The sequence below is a fragment of the Lynx rufus genome, unplaced genomic scaffold (assembly GCF_022079265.1).
Source record: "Lynx rufus isolate CCGP_SWC_20201006 ecotype Redwood Valley unplaced genomic scaffold, mLynRuf1.p SCAF_2, whole genome shotgun sequence".
NCBI lineage: Eukaryota > Metazoa > Chordata > Mammalia > Carnivora > Felidae > Lynx > Lynx rufus.
Genome location: NW_025814834.1, coordinates 143,970,367 through 143,992,459, shown reverse-complemented (window position 1 = coordinate 143,992,459; position 22,093 = coordinate 143,970,367). Strand labels below are relative to the sequence as shown.

Genomic DNA, 22,093 nt, shown 5'->3' with positions numbered 1-22,093 from the left:
AAAAGTACATGGCTTATTCAAATTTCCTAGAAACTACAATTTTGGTTTATATATCTGACTTAAGTGTTCCTGATGCCCAATCTGCCTGATAAATTTCTTTTCATTTTTCAAAACCCACCCCAGATGCTGTTACTATTTTATTCCTGTATGTTTCAAAGCAGGCTATAGCATATGGCGGTTAAGTGCATGAATGGGCTTAGAGTCATATACTCTGAACTAACACCCTATTTCTATTGCTAATTAGTATATGACCATGGGGAGTTATTTAATACCCCAGAACCTCAGTTTTATTACATGTAAAATGTGAATAATAATGATGCTACTTACTTCATAGGAATGTTGTGAAGATTAAAAGAAATAATGTAAGTATAACATTTAGGAGTGTCTGGCACAATGACTATTAAATGGTAACTACTAAATGCCATATTTTTCGTTATGTATTGCAATTTGTTTATTTGAATACCTATCTCTGTTGTTAGACTGTGAGCCCCTTGAGGGATATGCATTGTTTCAATCTTTAATTAATCTTTAGTTCTAAACCTAGTGCCTAGTAGGAGCTGTGATGACAGACGGATGGGAGGGTAGGAGGTAAGGAAGATGGAATAAGGAACACACTTGAGTTGGGACCCAGGTTCTTTTCTATGTATGTATGTATGTATGTATGTATGTATGTATGTATTTTCTATGTATGTATGAGGACAGGATGTAGGGATAAAGGAGAATTTAACCACGGCTCTTGCCACATCTGGGGCATCAAGGATTTCCACAGTGGTTTCTCTGAGGGTCTTGATAGGGTATAAGAGTCTCCAAATTAAAAAATTTCTATGGGAAGTAGGTAAAACTAAAAGCATAAATTAGGTAGTGATGGTAGAAACTGCAGGGGTTGTGAGTCAGAGAAGGCATTTGGATGGATCACAGTAAACTGCAGGAAGTGAAGATAAATCTCCATTTGCAATGCTAACAAGGAGAGAAAGGGAGCTCTTGCTGCTAGGTCATTTACAGAATTCACTTATTGGATGTATGCAAAATAATGTGTCAGGGAGGAACAACACAGTTAAAATATTGTCATTAATTGAGTTTCTTTAGACTTTTAAATATTGATGACATATCTTCTAATCTAATTCAACTGAGAATACCACCATCATGTGGGATAATTATGAAGGTTAGTAATTATAAATATGAACTGTCTGACACAATTCTTGACCAATAGAGAGTACTCAATAAATAGTAACTACTAATGTTTTTTACAGATCAACACTATATTCAGTCATAAAAAATAACCCACTTGGGGCGCCTGGGTGGCGCAGTCGGTTAAGCGTCCGACTTCAGCCAGGTCACGATCTCGCGGTCCATGAGTTCGAGCCCCGCGTCAGGCTCTGGGCTGATGGCTCAGAGCCTGGAGCCTGTTTCCGATTCTGTGTCTCCCTCTCTCTCTGCCCCTCCCCCGTTCATGCTCTGTCTCTCTCTGTCCCAAAATAAATAAATAAATAAATAAAAACGTTGAAAAAAAAAATAACCCACTTAATCCTCTCTACTATTTCATAGAGCCGACTAAGTTAAGTGATCACAATTGTTATAATAAGTACAGAATTGCTATCCCTTCAGGAAGATCAATCTGCAACATTTCCTTCAACATTTTGAGAAGTATAAAAATCAGCTAAGAAAGTATCAACAGTCACATGTTCAATAATATTAATAATTGAAAGTTAATTTTTATGTTGAAAGCTAAAGATTCTGGCAAATTCTAGCACACAGGCAAAAGTTAAGTTGGAGAGATCAGACTGACTTTCGTTAAGGGCCCCCCCCACCCCCCCCCCCCGTATTGTGAATGAAAAATCACTAGAATGAAAAAGCGATTCCTTATTTAACCCTCTTGAGAAGCTGGTCCAACAAATAGTAATGTGTATAATAAATGTACTTACAACTATTATCTTGGTTTAAACTTACACTTGTTTTCATTTATCCTTTCCTTAATTATAAAACTTTGAAACAGGTGAAGGTATTAAAATCTGCTCAGGAAACATAATGAAAATGAACCTCTAACTAAAGATCTATAATGGTTTCACTTTATCTAGGAAATTTGATCTCTTCTAGCTTTGAAGATTCATCATAAGCTGGTTCTATTTAATCTACCCTTATTTCCCACAATTTACCCACATTAATTCTCAATTCTTAAGAGTCTGGTCTCTAAACTCCCAGACCCATGCTCAGTCTCTCTCACCTCTGCATTCTTGTGTGGTCCCCACCTACACTGTACTCACCCTCTTCTCTACCATGTTTTCTCACTGGGGCCTGCTTAAGCCCAGGACCTGTGTACTTTGAATAGTATGAGTATACAAAATTAGCATCTCGCCACAAGCTGTTCTAGTTTTTAATTTATACAATGTAGCTCTTTAACAGTAGAAAATTCTACTCTATTGATTTTCTTTCCACGTTTGTGTAAGATGAAAGATTATTTTTCACAGGCCACACATAAAAAATGACATTAAAGTAAAACCTCTTGTGAACAGTTTTTTCCCAGTCCTGATGAGGAGAACAGCATTTTTAGGTAAGGATTATGACATGCAAAATTAATGTTTGCTGGGTGATTTCTAGACTATGCTTGGGAATACAGTCAATCCATATACAGTTTTCTTAATTTACCAACATTAAAGGTTCCTTATCACTCTAAGTCAAAATTATAAGGGGAAGATTGCTTTCTTTATTCTAGACAATATTTCCTTTGAGAAAAACTTTTCAATACAAGGAATAATTCCTACGGTTCTCAAAACAATAAGACTTTCTAGAACATCTTATCTGTAACTTGTTCTTTCACACATAGCTTAGATCAGAACAGATTATAAAAAAGCATACAAACAAATAAGTAAAGATTATTCATAATCCTGAATCCCTCAAATGCTATCATGGTTGCAAATGACAGGAATAACCACTCAAATTTCAGGACAAGTTAAATTAAACCACATCTAAGATTTATCAACTTTGTTAATGTTTTGTTTCTTCATTCAGAATTTACTTAGATTGATTACCTCCAGGAGGTATTACCCAAAACACTCAGACTTTAACTGAAGGATGTAATACCAGGAAAGAGTAATGTCCAAACTTTTTCCTTTGAGGTTTAAATTAATTTAGTGGGCAAAATGAATTTCTTTCTTAACAAATAAGGCTTATATAACCCATTCAAATCTTATCATTGTGAATAAACCTTACTGTACAAATAATTCAAGGTAAGACACAAGCTTCTGTATTCATGTTTAGATAAATAGTTACCATTAGCAAATAATAAAAAACAAGGAAATTGACCTAAAGCCACATTAACAAAAAGTATCTCTCTAATCAAAGCACATTAATTTAAATTACTTAGTAGAGTTCTTAATACTATCTGAAAATTTCATGAGTTAAATTTCACAGATTCAAGGTAGTGCCAGTTTAAAAAGTGTTTAGGTACTAAGAAATCTGTTAACTGATATTAGGCAAGTATCCTTTTTTTGCAATCTCAGTAATACCACCATGAAAGGAGTAAGAAGACAAAAGTAAAAAGACTTCCCTCTATCCACAACGGTAAATAACGCTAATTATTCTATAGGTGTAAAGAAAACTTCAATTGAAGTAACTTTGACACCTAGACAAACTATCAAAGGTTTTCAGATTACACTAAAAAAAATATTTGCCATGCAAATATTAATTAAGCATTTTAGATCACCATAAAAAGGCTTAAGGAAAATTAATCCTCAATATTGGAATAGAACAAATTTTGGTAAAAAGAAGACAATTTTCTAAAATATTATTATTTAATTATAATCAGGGATTCACAGAAAATATTTATCAGGAAAGAGTCTGTCATAACCAGTAATACAGTGTTGTTACAATACAGAGGAAGGAAGAAAGAAATATGTGAAGATCAAAATTTTGATCACTTACCTCATGATTCAGCTCTGCTATCTGATCTTTCAGTTCCCTAATATACTGGTTAGAATCAGACTTGTTAAGCTGTCCTTGAAGCTTTCCTTCTTCTTTCTGTTTTATGACAATAAAACAAACCAAAAACAAGAGACAACTTTCACAGCATGTACTCAAATACTTTAAGATATAGGACAGCATAAGGGCATATCCTTTAACTAGCTAAATTCTGAACAAACCTGTTCTCAAACTATCTCTGAAAAGCAATTTATAGTAACTTATACTGATTATTTCTATATAAAGCTTAGGGAAGTTGTTTATAACAAATACAACTTATAAAATGTACATTTTGAGAAACTCTCAGAAACCAACAGTTGAATGGTGTACTAGTGAAAAAATTACCTTAGAATTTCAAAGGCGTTTTCTTACTCTGAGGATAAATGATTTTCTGTCCATACCACAAGAGATTCAATGCTTAGTTGATAAGGCAGTGAGCCTCCCACAGCTACATGGGAATCAGCTTTTGTGTGGCAAACAGAGGAGAAAGAGAAAAAAGAAAAGGTTCTGCAAACCACTCTTAAAAGGGGAAGGGCAGCTCTGAATCTCTTGTTTAATTATCTTAGGAATGTATGGCAGGAGTCCTAGATATAGCTGATTAAAAGGTGCTCGAATCCTAACAGCTAGTTTCAGAACCATATGTGATCATTTTCCATGGATATAAATTGGGAAGGGGAGAAGCTGCCTTTTCATATACCATCTGAAAACAAATGTGACTTTTAAGACATAGGGCTTATTAGAGAGTGAAAAATGAGTTTTTTTTAAATTGCCAATTATTTCTAAAAGCCATGTGATGACCCTTGAAATGTTAAGAAGCTCTGATCCAGAGACATCTATTAAAACTACTGAGTAACTCTAGATACCAACAAAGTACTAGTTTAGTTTTAACAGTCACCCATCACTTGGTTTCCTTCCATAGAAACAATCACAGTTGTTTTTTATTGTAATTTTCCCATGATATTTTGTACATATGTATTGAAACACATTTGCATACACACACATATTTTTACTAATACTACAGACACTATGAACACTGTTCTATACTTGCTATTATCTCTTAAGAATCCAACTTCAAGATCATTCGTTATCAGTACCTACAGAGAAGATACACATTTCGATTTGAAAGAGCTTTGAAGTTTCTATAAAAGTTATCTTAGTGCTACTTGAATATTTATAGGTTTTTTTTTAATTTTTTTTTTAACGTTTAATTATTTTTGAGACAGAGAGAGACAGAGCATGAATGGGGGAGGGCCAGAGAGAGAGGGAGACACAGAATCGCAAACAGGCTCCAGACTCTGAGCTGTCAGCACAGAGCCCGACGCAGGGCTTGAACTCACGGACCGCGAGATCATGACCTGAGCCGAAGTCGGACGCTTAACCGACCAAGCCACCCAGGCGCCCCAGATTTTTTCAAAAGTAGGTTTTAGGGGTTTTAGGGTTTTGCGATTCTGTGTCTCCCTCTCTCTCTGGCCCTCCCCCGTTCATGCTCTGTCTCTCTCTGTCTCAAAAATAATTAAACGTTAAAAAAATTTTTTTTTTTTAAGTAGGTTTTAAAATGTGCTGTAGAGGCACCTGGGTAGTTCAGCCAGTTGAGCATCCGACTCTTGAATTCAGCTCATGCTCCCAGGGTCATGGATCGAGCCCTGCATCAATCAGGCTCTGTGCTGAGTGTGGAGCCTGCTTAAGATTCTCATTTTCTCTCTTTCTCTTTCTTTCTTTGCCCTTCCCTCACCACATATGCACTCTAAAAATAATAACAATAATAATAATAATAATAATAAATAATTACAATAAAATGTGCCATAGGTCCTGTAAAATTACCTTGAGAGTAATGGGTTGTTCTGCAGAGCACTTTCCAATGTGGAGCTCTCTACTGCTCTTTCCATTCACAGTAAGAAGAGACCCTGGACCTGGTTTGGTACTCTCACTGCAGCCAAGTCATGCTCTACTTTCCTCTACACATCTCCCAACATCCTTGGCAGAAAGAACTAACTAGAACTGCTCCAGTAACAGAATGAGTGGCTCCCCTATAAAGTCAGGGTATCATTCCAACAGAATTACTCTTCTGCATGAACCATCCTTGCCATCCCGATTGCATTCTTATGTAACTTTAGTTTGTTCTTCAAATCCTTTCAACAAGCTATTCTTATAAGCCCACTCTTTTTGTTTTTTTGTTCTTCTCCTTTTGGTCACCGGTCTTAAAAACCTTTCACTAGAATATGGCCTGCTGAAGCAGTTAACTAATATTTGTATAGATATAAAGAACAACTATTATTCCTAGAGGCTTTAAAACTTTTCTTATATATTTGAACACATGAATATCACATATAATCACCTAAGCAAAGAACTAATTTAGGGGCACCTGGCTAGCTCAACTGGTAGAGCATGTGACTCTTGATCTCGGGGTTGTGAGTTTGAGTCCCACACTGGGTGTGGAGATTACTTAAAAATAAAATCTCAAAAAAAAAATAACTAATTTAATAATTATATTCCAAATGTGCCAGGCTTCATAAACATATTAAACAGACACCTTATGATTTTTAGCCACTAGCCTGTATTTAAGAAAATATATATATATTTTTTAAATTTTAGTTAGAAATACTAGCTTGAGCCAAAGCAATACTGAAAAGGAAGAACAAAGCAGGAGGTATCACAATGCCAGATTTGAAGATACACACTACAAAGCTGTAGTAATCAAAACAGTTTGGTACAGGCAAAAAAAATAGACATACAATTAATGGAACCCCAGAATAGAAACTCCAGAAATAAACCCATTATTATATAGCCATTTAATCTATGACAAAGGAGACAAGGATATACAATGGGGAAAAGACGGTCTCTTCAATAAATGGTGGTGGGAAAACTGTACAGCTACATGCAAAAAAATGAAACTGAACCACTTAAACCACACACACACACACACACACACACACACACACACACAAAACGTCAAATGAATTAAAGACCTAAATGGGACACCTGAAACCATAAAAATCCTAGAAGAGGGCACAGACAGTAATTTCTCTGACATTAGTTGTACCAACATTTTTTCTAGATATGTCTTCTAAGGTAAGGGAAACAAAAGCAAACACAAAAGTAAACATAAACTATTGGGGCTACACCAAAATAAAAAGCTTTCTGCACAGCAAAGGAAATCATCAACAAAACAAAAAGGCAAAAACAAAACAAAAAGACAACCTATTGATTGAATGGGAGAAGACAGTTGCATACAATATATCTAATAAGAAAATTTTTCATTCATATATATATATATATACATACATACATACATATATATATATATATATATATATATATCCAAAATATATAAAGAACTTGTGCAACTCAACACCAAACACCCAAACAATCCAATTAAAAAATGTGGAGAGGACTTGACATTTTTGTAAAGAAGACACATAAAAGATGTTTAACATTACGCATCATCAGGGTAATGCAAATCAAAACCACATAATGTATCACTTCACACCTGTCAGAATGAATGGCTAGAATCAAAAAGACAAGAAATAACAAGTGTTGGCAAGGATGTGGAGTATGAGGAATCCTCATGACCTATTAGTGGGAATGTAAATTTGTACAACCACTGTGGAAAACAGTATGGAGGTTCCTCAAAAAATTAAAAATAGAATAACCATCTGACGGGTGCCAGGGTGGTTCAGTCAGTTGAGCGTCCGACTTCGGATCAGGTCATGATCAGGCTGACAGGTTCTCGAGCCCCGCATTGGGCTCTGTGCTGACAGCTTGGAGCCTGGAGCCTGCATTGGATTCTGTGTGTGTCTCTCTCCTCCCCTCCCCCATAATGCTCTGTCTCTCTCTCTCAAAAAAAATATAAACATTAAAAAAAATTAAAAAAAAAAAAGAATAACCATTTGATCCAGTATTTTCACTATCAGGTATTAACCCAAAGAAAACAAAAACACTAATTCAAAAAGATATATGCACCCCTATGTTCATTGCAGCATTATTTACAATAGCCAGGAAGAGCATGACCTAAGTGTCTATCAATAGATGAATGGATAAGGAAGATGTAGTACGTATGTGTGTGTATGTAATGTATGTATACACACACACACAAATACATACACACAACAGACTATTACATATCCATAAAAAAGGATGAGACTGTGCCATTTGAGACAACACAGATGGACCTATTATGCTAAGTGAAATGGACCTACTATGCTAAGTCAGGCTGAGAAAGACAACTACCATATGACTCTACACATAAGTGGAATCTTAAAAAAAAAAATAATGAAAAAATGAATGAACATACAAAAAGCAGAATCAGACCTGCAAATACAGAGAACAAACTGATGTTGCCAGAAGGGAGGTTTATGGGGTTGGGCAAAAGGTGTGAAGGGGAGAGGGAGATACAGGCTTCCAGTTATGGAATAAGTAAGTCACATGAATAAAAAGCAGATCATAAGGAATATAATCAATGATATTCTAACAGCAATGTCATGGCACAGATGACAGCTACACTTGTGGTGAACACAGAGTAATGTATAAATTTGCCAAATCACTAAGCTGTACATCTGAAACTACTATAACATTGTGTGTCAATTATACTCAAAGAAGAAATGTTTGACCCGAGCAAGGCAGAACCAAAACAGCAGAGATATTGACTCAGAATCCTAATCAAACCATCTCTGAAGACTTCCCTACTTGTTTTTTCATTTACAGTAAAACTCTGGTTTGCAAGCATAATTTGTTCCGGAAACATGCTCGTAATCCAAAGCATTTGTATATCAAAGCGAATTTCCCCATAAGAAATAATGGAAACTCAGATGATTTGTTCCACAACCCAAAAATGTTCATATAAAAATGATTACAATACTGTAATACAAAATAATAAAAAAAATACAAAACATACGGAAAAATAAATTAACATGCACTTACCTTTGAAAAGCTTTGTGGTTGGTTCACAGAGGGTTATTGTGTAGGATGATTTTCACTATCACTAATGGAATCACTGTTATCTATTGGCTCAATGGAATCTTTTTCTGCATGGGGACCACTGTATATGCTCACACAGATGTTGACTACAGTACAGTATTAATAAACTCTTGCCATATACTGTAAATTATTTAATATAGCTGGCAATAAGGCAGCAGAGGAAAGGGTCTACATCTGTAGGCAGCCTGACCTAGGTATAAAGCAAAGTATTCCTAAGCTTACTCTTGTATGGAAAAGCGAACGACTGTCCATCCATAGGTGCTTTTAAGTGACAAAAATACACTAGTGTCAGTTGTGGGCACCTTCTAACATTCTGAAAAATCACTGATTTCTGCCAAACACTGTGGTCTGAGACTGAGCATCCAAGCATGGGAGACGATCACCCACAATTCCAGAGACAGAGAGAGAGAGAGACCATTGTCTCAGCTGTGATCACGTGGCATTTGACATCATGTACTACTCGTATTGCAAGACATTGCTCATTTATCAAGTTTATCATTTATTAGAAATGTTTGCTCATCTTGTGCAACACTTACAGGACAAATTACTCACAATCCAAGGTTTTACTGTATATGAATGAATGAAGTCCCTTTATTATTTAAACCAGTTTAAATATGGGTTTCTGTCACTTGTAAACAAAGTAATAGCTAACATATCTTGAACACTTATCAGACGTTCTCAATTGAGGTTCCCCAAAGGAATTAAGTCCTAATGCCCAAACATCACTGTATGTAATAATTTAACTTTCCTCCTATGCATCTAGAGTGGTACTATGTACCATACTTAGAAGAACTGAGAAAATAGTTACTCAGATTATTTTCTGTAGGATTTAATGCTCTTGTACAATCCTGATGGAGAGGGACTGGGGCTGACAATGTGCTAACAACTGTTCTAAGCTCTTTACATGGAATCATCACAACACCTCTGTGTAATAGAAACTATTATTCCTAACTGAGTGAACCAACAATTGCCTAAGAATTACATAAACAGTTGACACATTTTTCCCCCACAGCACTCTAAACATGAGTTTGCCTGAGGAGGCAAGAATATATGGGAATTTATGCAAAGGATCAAGCAAATTAGCTTTCTTGGATTTGTTTCAAAACTTTACTTGAGTTATTTATTTTAGCCCACACTTATTTCAATGGGAATTGCAATATAAAAAGAAAAAAATTAAGATGAAATGCTAAAGCATACTTTCATTTATGGCCCTAAGCTAATGACTCATCAATTTATAGTTGTCTAATACTGCTTACATGTAATTATGCCTGCATCTGATTTTTATCCACTCCCCATTTTAAATAAAATATTTCAAAAACAGAGAACAAAAGAGTAATATAATAAAGACTAATAAACCCATCACCCAAATTCACTCTGTTTCATGACTACCCCTTCCCATAATTTTCCTTGGTTCTAGACTTACTCCATCTCAGTCCTGTATATTCCCAAAGTAGGAAAGGATTATGTCAAGCATTAGGAATAAGTAGTGAGTCAAGAAGGAAGAAAATAATGTAGAAAAGAGAAAAAAATATGGAGAGAGAATATTTGCTGACATAAAATAAATAGTCATTATCCTTATAGAAGATATTTTCCAAATCCTGTATGTGACCTGATAAATGGCAGCAGCAGCAGCAACTGATTAAGTAAATATACTTCCAAAGGGGGCTACTTTGGGTATATGTGTTCAGCTGTACTCTTTGATGGCTTTTTAGTCTAATTTTAGCATCATATCATATTAATTACCTCGAAAATAATTGCTGATTAAATGGAAAGTGCAATTGACTACTAGGAAGAAATCCTTATGGATGAGATGGAAAGACCAGATATTTGTGGTTTAGAATCAGATTTAGAAAAGGTACCTTTAAATCTGGTCCCCAGTGAAGGTAAAGTTCTTGAGGATTTTGGATATCCCATAGCAATAATATCATTCAGGACAAAATAAAATTCTCAGGGCGAATAAAATGACAAAGCCCAAGGTAAGTTCTAATGTTCCAAGACAGAAGTTCAAGAAAGCAAAATACTTTAGGTCTGAAAGGCTGTTGAATGACCACTAACAATAATTAATACCAATTCTTTCCTATAGGGAAACCTGCATGATAAACAGTCTGGCAAGACACAAATCATTAAATGTGTTTTACAAAAGTGACTAAGCGGGGCACCTGGCTGCAACTCTTGATCTTGGTGTCCTGAGTTTGTGTATAGAGAGCATTTAGATTAAAAAAACAAAAACAAAACAAAACTAAAAAAAAAAAAAAAAAAAGTGACTGACTCCAAAGATGTTTCCCCCAAAGGTGAGTCTTAGTAAGGTTTAGCCAAAGTTTTGCACCCTGATTTCTTTAGAGGAAAGGCAATATTTAATAAAAAAAAAATTGGACAGTTGAGAAATGTTACAATAAAGAAATTTAATGTTTGTAACAACAGTTTGTAAGGCATACTGATTAAACTGAGAGCCAAGGAAGGGTATTTAAGCAGCTCTGCACTCTAGAAGTGACCCCCATCCCTGCACACTTGTCACATATTAGTAGCATACCAGTGTGACAGACACACCAGTCGAAAAGCTCTGCCTAAGGTATTCTGATTGAATAGTCTGCTTTAAGCAAATCTAGTTGATATTTCAAAAACTGAAGTGAAGTCAGAGAGGTCCTAAGTGCTATTTAATAAATTAAAATGTATAAATAACTTTTTATCTAAGTCTGTGGTTTTTATGTTCTGCAAATGGGTTCTCATTTAAATGATGAATTGAACCCTCTTAAGGACTCTCTTGAAATCAGGTAACTAAATAACTACACATTTACAGTGCCAAAAAAAAAAAAAATCCAGTTAACTATTACATTCTAAAAAGCGGGTAACAATTTAATTTCACTTCTGAGACAATTTATTCAATTATCTAATGTTTAGGATTATTTTTTGCAAAAATTTTTATACCTTTCTATTTTCAAGCAATGTCTACATAGTTCTTTCTGATAAGGTGGGAAAATGTCAGCTACACTAATAAATTTACCAGTAACCTGCATTTTCTTTTGGTCTAGCTAATAACAACAGATTGCCAGTTAAGTGATTTCCTAAGCAAAACTCATTAGGTAAGTAACAAACTTAAAGAGCTCCAACACATCAACAATCTTGGTATTCTATAATTTCACTGAACACACCTTAAATATATAACTTTTTGTCATGCAATAAAAGAAACTTTATATTAAGAGAACATAAAGTAATATTTATAAAAGGTTTACTTAAATGCACTTTTACTCTCGGACCTTTCTTTCAGTAATTATTTTAGCAATTACCATTATGATATCTATAATAATCTAATTCATATTGAGGCCTTAAGCCATAGAGTTCCATGTATAAGTCTCTGAGTCAAAAGGTCATTAATAACCTAAAGATATGCATGTTTAAGTAATTAGGGATAGAGTATAACAACTTTAACTTACTCTGAAATGCATCAAAAAATAAGATAGCTAAGGGGCCCCTGAGTGACTCAGGTGGTTAAGTATCCAACTCTTGATTTTGGCTCAGGTCATGATCTCACAGTGGTGAGATCCAGCTCTGCCTGGGGTTCCATGCTAGGCATGGACCTCCTTGAGATTCTCTCTCTCCTTCCTCTGCCCTTTCCCCACTCGCACTCCTGAGCTCTCAGAAAAAAAAAAAAAAATAGCTAGAATGGTGGATAGACACATACCTAATAAAGCAACAGATGAAACAAATATCAAAAATATTAATACTAGAATGGAGGTGGTGGGTTTGTGATGTTCTCTGTTGAACTCTTTCAACTTCTGTACGTTTGAAAATTTTCACAGTAAAATACTTGGAAAAGACATCAATAAAAAAAATAATACATGCCCTCTCCCTCTAGAAAGCAAGCACTTAGTCTATACTGTAGTTCATTTCTATATGTGAAAAGGTATTTATTTCCCAAGGTTACTTGTACTTCATTTAAAACCTACCTCTTGCTCTAGGATTTGTACTTTCTTCACTTTTTTACTAGAAACTTAAGAAACTGAAAAGTAATATTATACCATAAATTACTTTATTAAAACAATCTAATTTTAGAGCAAGCTGAGTTACAGTTCATCTCTGTAATATTTTCAAGTAGATTTTATGGTTGTTACATCAATATCTATTTTCTCTCCTTTATTATGTAGTGGTCATAGTACAGGAATTATCCCCATCCTTAACCCCATAGGTAGGCTCTGATTGGTAGGTAGGGTTTAAACCAAACAGGATAATCAGATCTGTTTGCATTGTGACTACTTCTGGTCTTGCTCAAACTGTGTGACTCTTAAAACTTTTACCGGAAATTATGGGTTACAGTTTTTTATTCTGCATATTATGAAAGTACATATAAGGCTCATCTGTTAGCCATTTTAACATGATGAAAAAAACCTCCTAAGGATAAAAAATGACAAGCAAAGCAGAGCTTTCAGAATCATGGCTAATGCAACAAGCTGGAGCCCAAATCAAACTTTTCCTTAAGTATATCCTACTTTTAGACTTTTCAGGTACATGAACCAATAAAGCCCCTTTATTATTTAAGCCATACATAAATCCAGAATTGAGTTTTCTGTTACCTTCAATAAAAACATCCTACCTAATAAATATTTTTTAAAAAATATGGCTAGGTATTTTGATAAAATATATACATAAAATTTACCATTTAAAAAATATATGGCTAGGTAAGTGAATATAATAATATAAACAACATAATCTAGGAAATGGTTAAAACAGTGATTGCCAAAGATGATTATTGTTGGGAGTTTTGTAAACACATGGATTAAGAGAATCTATTGCTGACCTAATGAATTCTAAATATCTGGGAATGGGGCTTGAAAATCAGTATACATTGAAAGCTACACCCAGATTTCAAACTATATTACAAAGCTGTAATCATCAAGACAGTATGGTACTGGCACAAGAACAGACACTCAGATCAATGGAACAGAACAGAGAACCCACAAATGGACCCACAAACATATGGCCAACTAATCTTTCACAAAGCAGGAAAGAATATCCAATGGAATAAAGACAGTCTCTTCAGCAAGTGGTGCTGGGAAAACTGGACTGTGACACGCAGAAAAATGAACCTGGACAACTTTCTTACACCATATGCAAAAATAAACTCAAAATGGATGAAAGACCTAAATGTAAGACAGGAAGCCATCAAAATCCTCAAGAAGAAAGCAGGCAAAAATCTCTTTGACCTTGGCCGCAGCAACTTCTTACTCAACATGTCTCCGGAGGCAAGGGAAACAAAAGCAAAAAAGAACTATTGGGGCCTCATCAAAATAAAAACTTCTGCACAGCGAAGGAAACAATCAGCAAAACTAAAAGGCAACAGACAGAATGGGAGAAGATATTTGCAAACGACATAAAGGTTAGATAAAGGGTTAGTATCCAAAATCTATAAAGAACTTATCAAACACAACACCCAAAACACATAGAAGAAATGGGCAAAAGACATGAATAGACACTTCTCCAAAGAAGACATCCAGATGGCCAAATGACACATGAAAAAATACTCCACATCACTCATCATCAGGGAAATACAAAGCAAAACCACAATGAGATACCACCTTACACCTGTCAGAATGGCTAACATGAACAACTCAGGCAACAAAAGATATTGGCTAGGATGCGGAGAAAGAGGATCTCTTTTGCACTGCTGGTAGGAATGCAAACTGGTGAGGCCACTCTGAAAAGCAGTCTGGAGGTTCCTCAAAAAGTTAAAAATAGAACTACCCTATGACCCAGCATCTGCACTACTAGGTATTTATCCAAGGGATACAGGTGTGCTGTTTTGAAGGGACACATGCACCCCCATGTTTATAGCAGCACTATCAACAATGGCCAAAGTATGGAAAGAGCCCAAATGTCCATCGATGGATGAATGGATAAAGAAGATGTGGTATATATATACAATGGAGTATTACTCCGCAATCAAAAAAAATGAAATCTTGCCATTTGCAACTATGTGGCTGGAACTAGAGGGTACTATGCTAAGCAAAATTAGTAAGAGAAAGACAAATATCATATGACTTCACTCGTGTGAGGATTTTAAGAGAAAATAGATGAATATATGGGAAGGGAAGCAAAAATCATATAAAAACAGGGAGGGAGACAAAACATAAGAGACTCTTAAATATGGAGAACAAAGAAGATTACTGGAGGGGTTGTGGGGGGGGGATGGGCTAAATGAGTAAGGGACATTAAGGAATCTACTCCTGAAATCATTGTTGCACTATATGCTAATTAATTTGGATGTAAATTAGAAAGTAAATAAAATAAAACTGTTAACCAGAAAAAAAACAAAAAGAAAGCTACACAAGTGGTGGTTCTGACACAGCCAGTGTGTAGACCTACACTTGAAACACACTGGTTTGTACAAACTTTGAAAATTAACTATTTTTAAACACAAATTCAAAATTCTATATATATACCAGTTATAAAATACTTTTATCTTTCTTAAAAAATCTCAAATAATATTTTTTAAGTTTATACTCATTACAGATTTATTCAGTTATAGTTTTTTATATAAAAAAAGAGATAGAGGTGCCTGGGTGGCTCAGTTGGTTAAGCATCATCTGACTCTTGATTTCGGCTCAGGTCGTGATCTCATGGTTCATGAGTTTGAGCCCCATGTGGGGCTGTTGGCATGGAGCCTGCTTCGGATTCCCCCTCCCTCTCTCTCTGCCCCTTCCCAGCTCATATGCACACACATTCTCTCTCTCAAAATAAATAAAAAAATAAATTTGAAATTTCAAAAAAGAGGTAAATACTTCTTTTAACTACCACCACAATGGTAAATGTGTTAAATGACCAAGACACATCAACTTATTTACAAATAGTCTCTACATTCCCAGAGAGAAAATATTTTAGAATGAAAATAGAAGAAAACTGGCAAGGGTTCTCAAATTAATTTCTTTCAATTCCACTATCAGTTTCACTTCATGTTATTTCTATGTTAGTTTCAGCTGGTCAGTTCCCTGTCTACAGAGGTTGGCTGAATTTTGAACTCAAATCCCTTTCTTGGTTAACCTAGCTCTCAAACAGAAAATGTTATTTTAAAGTTTAGTAACATATGATGAGGAACTAAATAATGTTTAGGATCAGAAAAAAATCCCACATATATGATCCCTATGACTGAATACTAAGATAACTATTCAAAAGAATGAAGAAACACCAAAGATTTGAGAACCAGCTGAATAATTCTTTAAAAACTTAAAACTATCAATGTCTACGAGAAGATATGCCAGTAAATAAGGGATCCAATTTTCTAAACTTTTTACTAGGTAACAGTGATAGAGTTAAAAAGCTATTTTCTTTAATATAACCATAAATGTGCATAGAGAAATATTTTGCTAAGAGCAGTGATTCTGGTGTTTGACTACTTGGCCTGTTTTTTAGTGACTTTAGGTATATACATTCACCAGGTTTATCCCTGCAACCACAGGGAGCTATAATTCAGGAAAGGATGAGGCAGAGATATAAAGTGCCCAGGATGTATCACATATTCTGCTACAGTTGATTGGAAAATTAGTCACTGCTGTAGTCAGCAGGAAAAAAGTGAATATGTACTTGTGCAATGTGTATACATTCACAGTAGCAAGCAGACATTGAAATCAGAGATATCCTCACCTACATCTACTGTATACTCCAACATACTATTTAAAAAGTTGAACAATTAAATGTGGTGGTGCACTGAGCTAGAAAAATTAAGTAAAAATGCGAAAGACTTCCTCTGTAGCTCTAAGCAGCATGCTTCTCACATATTATATTGCAGCAAAACTGAGATGAGTCGGATGTTAACTTGCTTTGAACAAGTGTTTGGAAGAAAAAGTGTATTATATTTAAAAATATTGTGGAGGTGAGAAAAGAGGAGGCAGGGGCTCAGGTTTGTTTAAACTCACAAATTTAGCCTCATTTTTTACATATAATTGTAATAGGTATGTCTAAGAGTCTTATTTGTTTCTTTATCTGTTTTTAATGCTGGTTATAACTTACCCTATCTTGGCACAGGAAGGACACTTCCTTAGAGACAGGAAGATAGCAGATTTTAAAAGCTGTGTTTCAAGCCATAGGCTTTTTAATACCCTATGCAACTGGATAATTTGCTTAGAAGTTTTTGGGTTTTTAAAGAGAATTTAACCAGTTAATACCCAGTTAATGTAACAGATGCATAGATGCAAAACATGAAAAGCACCTAGTCTGTCATTTACATTTGCAAAATTTTCCTCTAGACTTTTCAGTTTTCAAATATTTCAAATCTACAGAAGAGCTGAAATAATAGTACAATACTCATACACCATTCAGCTATATTCACCAATTACTATTTTGCTACATCTGCTTTTGTTCTCTCTGTACGTGTATCTTCTGAACCATTTGAATGTAAATTGCAGATATGACACTTCCCTACTATATATTTCAGCATGCATTTCCTAAGAACAAGGAACTGCCTCACATAACTAAATGCCACTAACACACTTAAAGTAATAGTTTAACATCACAGTATCATCGAATACATAGCTCCTATTCAAATTCCCTTAGAAGGGTCCTAAATGGTGGTGCCTGTGTGGCTCAGTTGGTTAAGCGTCCAACTTCGGCTCAGGTCATGATCTCACTGCTTGCGAGTTCAAGCCCTGTATCAGGTTCTGTGCTGACTGCTGAGCCTGGAGCCTGCTTCAGATTGTGTGTCTCTCTCTCTCCGCCCCTCTCCCACTTGCAGTCTCTCTCTCTCTCTCAAAAATAAATAAAACATTAAAAATTTCTTTAAAGGGTTCTAAAGGGTTTATTACTATCCAGAATCAAACCAAGGTTTATGGTTACTCTTGGTTATTGTATCTCTTTACCCTCTTTAAATCTGTAATAGTCCCTCTGCTTTTTGTCATGACTGTTAATATTTTTAAGAGTTCAAGTCTAGAGATTGTGTATTATCCAAGCTGAAATACAAAAATTTCCCATTCCAACAAAACTCCAAGTCAAGTACTGTTTTTATTTCTTTTTTTCAAACCCAATAGGCAGCAGGATAAAACTAATATAATGTGTATTTAAAGTTTGGTTGTGTTAAGGGAGTAAGCACAGAAGACATGGCCAGAGAAACTTAAATATCTGAAGCCAAAGACTAAGAAAATGTATAGGAATAGCACTAGAAGACAGCATTTTATAAATTATGCTGGTAAATATTTACTTTATTATTTTATTATTTATATATATTTGATAAAAAGATACACATAATGAATATTAGTAGTTATGACTTTTTTTTTTTTTTTTGCCTCTTACTAAGAAACTAACCTATAGGTTTAACTCTTCAATCATGGGAAGTCTAAATAACTCTATCCATACTTCACATCACTTTAAACACACACAAAATGCCTTTTAACCTGTCATTTGTCTCTTTGCAAAAATATTCTACGTAGTAAATAGATGATTTTAAGTTTGTTTATTTATTTATTTATTTATTTTGAGAGACAGGGTACAAGCAGGGGAGGGGCAGAGAGAGAGAGGGAAGAGAGAGAATCCCAAGCAGGCTCTGCAATGTCAGCGCATAGCCCAATGTGGGTCTCAAACTCATGAACTGTGAGATCATGACCTGAGCCAAAGGCAGATGCTTAACTGACTGAGCCACCCAGTGCCCTTGTAGTAGGTAGATGACTTTAAATTCTGGGAAAAGCATAGAGGTAGTCACCAAGAAAAGACTAAAGAAGAGAGGACTTGTCATAAAAGGAAGGCATCGAATATCACTTATTCAGCTTCACCTTGCTCAGTGAGGCAGTGCCTACAGCTGGAAAATCCTGTAGCTGAAAAAAAATGTGATTCGTCTTCTGGATGGCTGGAACCATCATATTTCAATATCTTCATATTCCACGTCATGAGGGTTTATCACCTCAGTGGAAGATTCATCTCCACTTTTATTTCTTGGCTTTGTATTTTATATTTTGTTTTTAATATCACAAAGTTAAACTCCAAATAGGTGCTCTTGTGCAGTGTAAAACAGCTTTTGTCTCACTTTTTCCCCTATCAGGAAAGGATATATGATGAAATCCTATTTACTAATGATAAACACTGTCATGCTAGGTTAAGACCTGACAAGTCCTTTGGTAGTAGTGTCTTGGGATACTGAGACTTTTAAACAATTAGTTCCAAAAAGCCTTTCTAAATCTAAGCAAGTATCAGTTCATCTTTTTGTCATTCCACTACTCAGCACTGTTCTTTCTTGAGATCCTCTTCTGCCAGCTTGAAGACTATCACGGTCTAGACCTATTATTTTCATACTTTGGAATCTGATCACCAATTCTTTCTCTTACCAAGATTTTCTCCAGACTGATAAATTAAAAACCTGTCCTCTTTTTTAGCACTGCCCCTGTACTTGTGCATTATCTTCATAAGTGGCTTGACCCAAGCATGGCCTAGATCCAACAGCATTAGAGGATTAAACAGACTCAGGAGCTAACTAACTTGGCAAGGATCACATGGCTATCTAGGAAAAAGCCGGGTGAAATCAGGTTCCACTCCTACTCCCATATTTGTGCAACAAACTACAGCAGGATATATGTTAGAATTGTTTTCCTAAAAATGGTGCTGATAATTTTATGTATTCATGTTATCTTTTCCTGGACCCTCCATAAAAAGTGATAGTAAGCCAAAGTTGGGGAATACATTCCTTAGCTGTTGAAGTTTGTCACGTATCTTCCTTAGCATCAGATGACGAGACAGCTTCTTATATATACATTTCACTGATAAAACATGCTCTTCTCTCATTTGTTTAAAGGACACATGAAGAGCTGATTTTGCCAACAAGAATTTTTATCAACTTATTTTGATAAATACTGGAATTTGATAAGGAGCCAGCCACTTTTATCAAGTATAGAAGAGTACTGGAATTTGATAAGGAGCCAGCCACTTTTATCAAGTATAGAAGAAGGCCAGTATGAAAAACCCAATTATAATTACTTATCAATTCAGTAATCTCTTCTCATATGAAGTCAAGGGAGAACAAGGTATAAAAAAGAAAACAAAGATAAGTCAAAGACAGCCTATATAAACATAGTGTCAATAATATGCATTTGAAATAACTCATACTATAAAATTAATTTCCTCTCTATAATTTCAATGAGATGGTTTGGCTTGGCTGTGAATAATATTGTTATTAAATCATTTTTCTCACTGCTCCCCTATCAAAAATTCATCACCTTTAGCTTATGATTTGGGAGTTCACCTGATATATAGAGGAATTTAAATGCCTCGGGAAAAAAAGTAGAGAAAAACAATTTAAAAATATATCATTTCTATTCATATTTCCTATAATTGATCAATGTTAAAATCTTGAAATATGTACAGTCAGCTTTTTTAAGAAAGAGAAACAATTGTTTCTGTACAATTATACTTTTACCTTAAATAACTCAAAGGAAAAAATATAACAATGAAAATTAAATCTTAAACTTCAGCTGAAATTGGTAAAAAAAATATAGGGAACTTGAGTCAGGTTTCTGTCCAAACTGTGTCCCTTGAATTGTAATTTTAATTGCCCAAATAAATGACTGTTTGCTACATATAAAAAAAAAAGCACAGTGAATGCAAAGTGTTTCTTCAATACAAGAGGCATAATTTCCTTAAAAAAAAAAAAAAAAGACCTCTAACGTTAAGTGTTTATGAAAAACATTAAGATGCTGGAGTCCATTTTTTTAAAATTACATACTTTAAACTCATATTCCTATCTTGCTGTAAAGATGTATGTACATTTATACTTGGTTTCTTCTCCCCTATCTCCACGTCCAGATTTTTGATAACATTGTTACACTGTCAAAGTTTGAAGGAAACCATCCTAACCTGTACCCCTTTATTCCCATGTTTGTTTAGTATTAGTTCTGTATTCAAATTAATTCAATAGTTACCACCCCTCTTTTTAAACAGCATCTGCATTTCTCAGTTCTTTGACTTGTTTTAAGCTAGATTTCACAATTCCTAGTTGTTTTTTTTTTTATTTTTTTTTTCAACGTTTATTTATTTTTGGGACAGAGAGAGACAGAGCATGAATGGGGGAGGGGCAGAGAGAGAGGGAGACACAGAATCTGAAACAGGCTCCAGGCTCTGAGCCATCAGCCCAGAGCCCGACGCGGGGCTCGAACTCACGGACCGCGAGATCGTGACCTGGCTGAAGTCGGACGCTTAACCGACTGCGCCACCCAGGCGCCCCTCACAATTCCTAGTTTTTTAAAGAAAGAATTGTGGAAACAGTATCCCAGCAGTCTTTCACACTGGAAAATGCCAATCTGTCTCTTCAATATATTTAAATGACACCTTGTTAGGCTATATCTTTGGGTCACCCAAACTCAGAATTTTGTAGACTACTACTAAGAGAACCTTCTATGATGACAGAAATGTTTTCTACCTGCATTGTCTAATGTGGTAGCTAGTAGCTACTGAGGCTATGGAGCTAAGTGTGACTGAGGGACTGATTTTAATTTTGCTTAACTTAAATCAATTGAAATTTAAATTACCACATGTGGCTAGTGGTTATTGTACTGGAGAGTGCAGCATAGCCACTGCTCCATTGGTTTCTGGCCTTGAATGTGCCATGAGAAATGTGGAGGACAAGTCTTAATTTTCCCATACAATTTTGTGGATAATTTGCTTTGAGTGTTTATGGAGTATTGTGTGTCAAAATTTTCTGGAACACAGAGTGTTCTTTTAATTTGTGTATTTAAATCTTCCTGAATTTCAGGGACCTCTTCTTGTTTACATATTAAAAAAAATTTTTTTTTAGTATTTATCTATTTTTGAGAGACAGAGGGATAGAGCATGAGTGGGGGAGGAGCAGAGAGAGAAGGAGACACAGAATCCTCAGCAGGTTCCAGGCTCTGAGCTGTCAGCACAGAGCCCAACGTGGGGCTCGAACTCATGGACCACAAGATCATGACCTGAGCCAGAGTCAGATGCTTAACCGACTGAGCCACCCAGGAACCCCAATTGTTTATATATTTTTTAAATTGAAGTGTAATTAACATACAATGTTATATTAGTTTCAGGTGCACAATATAGAGATTCAACAATTCTATACATTACTCAGTGTTCAGCAGGTCAAGTATACTCTTAATCTTCTTTATTTCATCCATCCTCCCATCTATCTCTCCTCTGGTAACCACCAGTTTGTTCTCTGTATTTAAGAGTGTGG

General features: G+C 35.2%; 1 protein-coding gene across 1 annotated transcript in view; it reads right to left on the bottom strand.

Moving 5' to 3' along the window:
- EVI5 (ecotropic viral integration site 5) overlaps positions 1 to 22,093 on the bottom strand; it is a 240,691-nt gene that overhangs the window by 31,257 nt on the left and 187,341 nt on the right. The window contains exon 19 of the mRNA XM_047086056.1: positions 3,919 to 4,014. Coding sequence (XP_046942012.1) covers positions 3,919 to 4,014 — 96 coding nt within the window. The remainder of the gene's footprint in view (positions 1 to 3,918; positions 4,015 to 22,093) is intronic.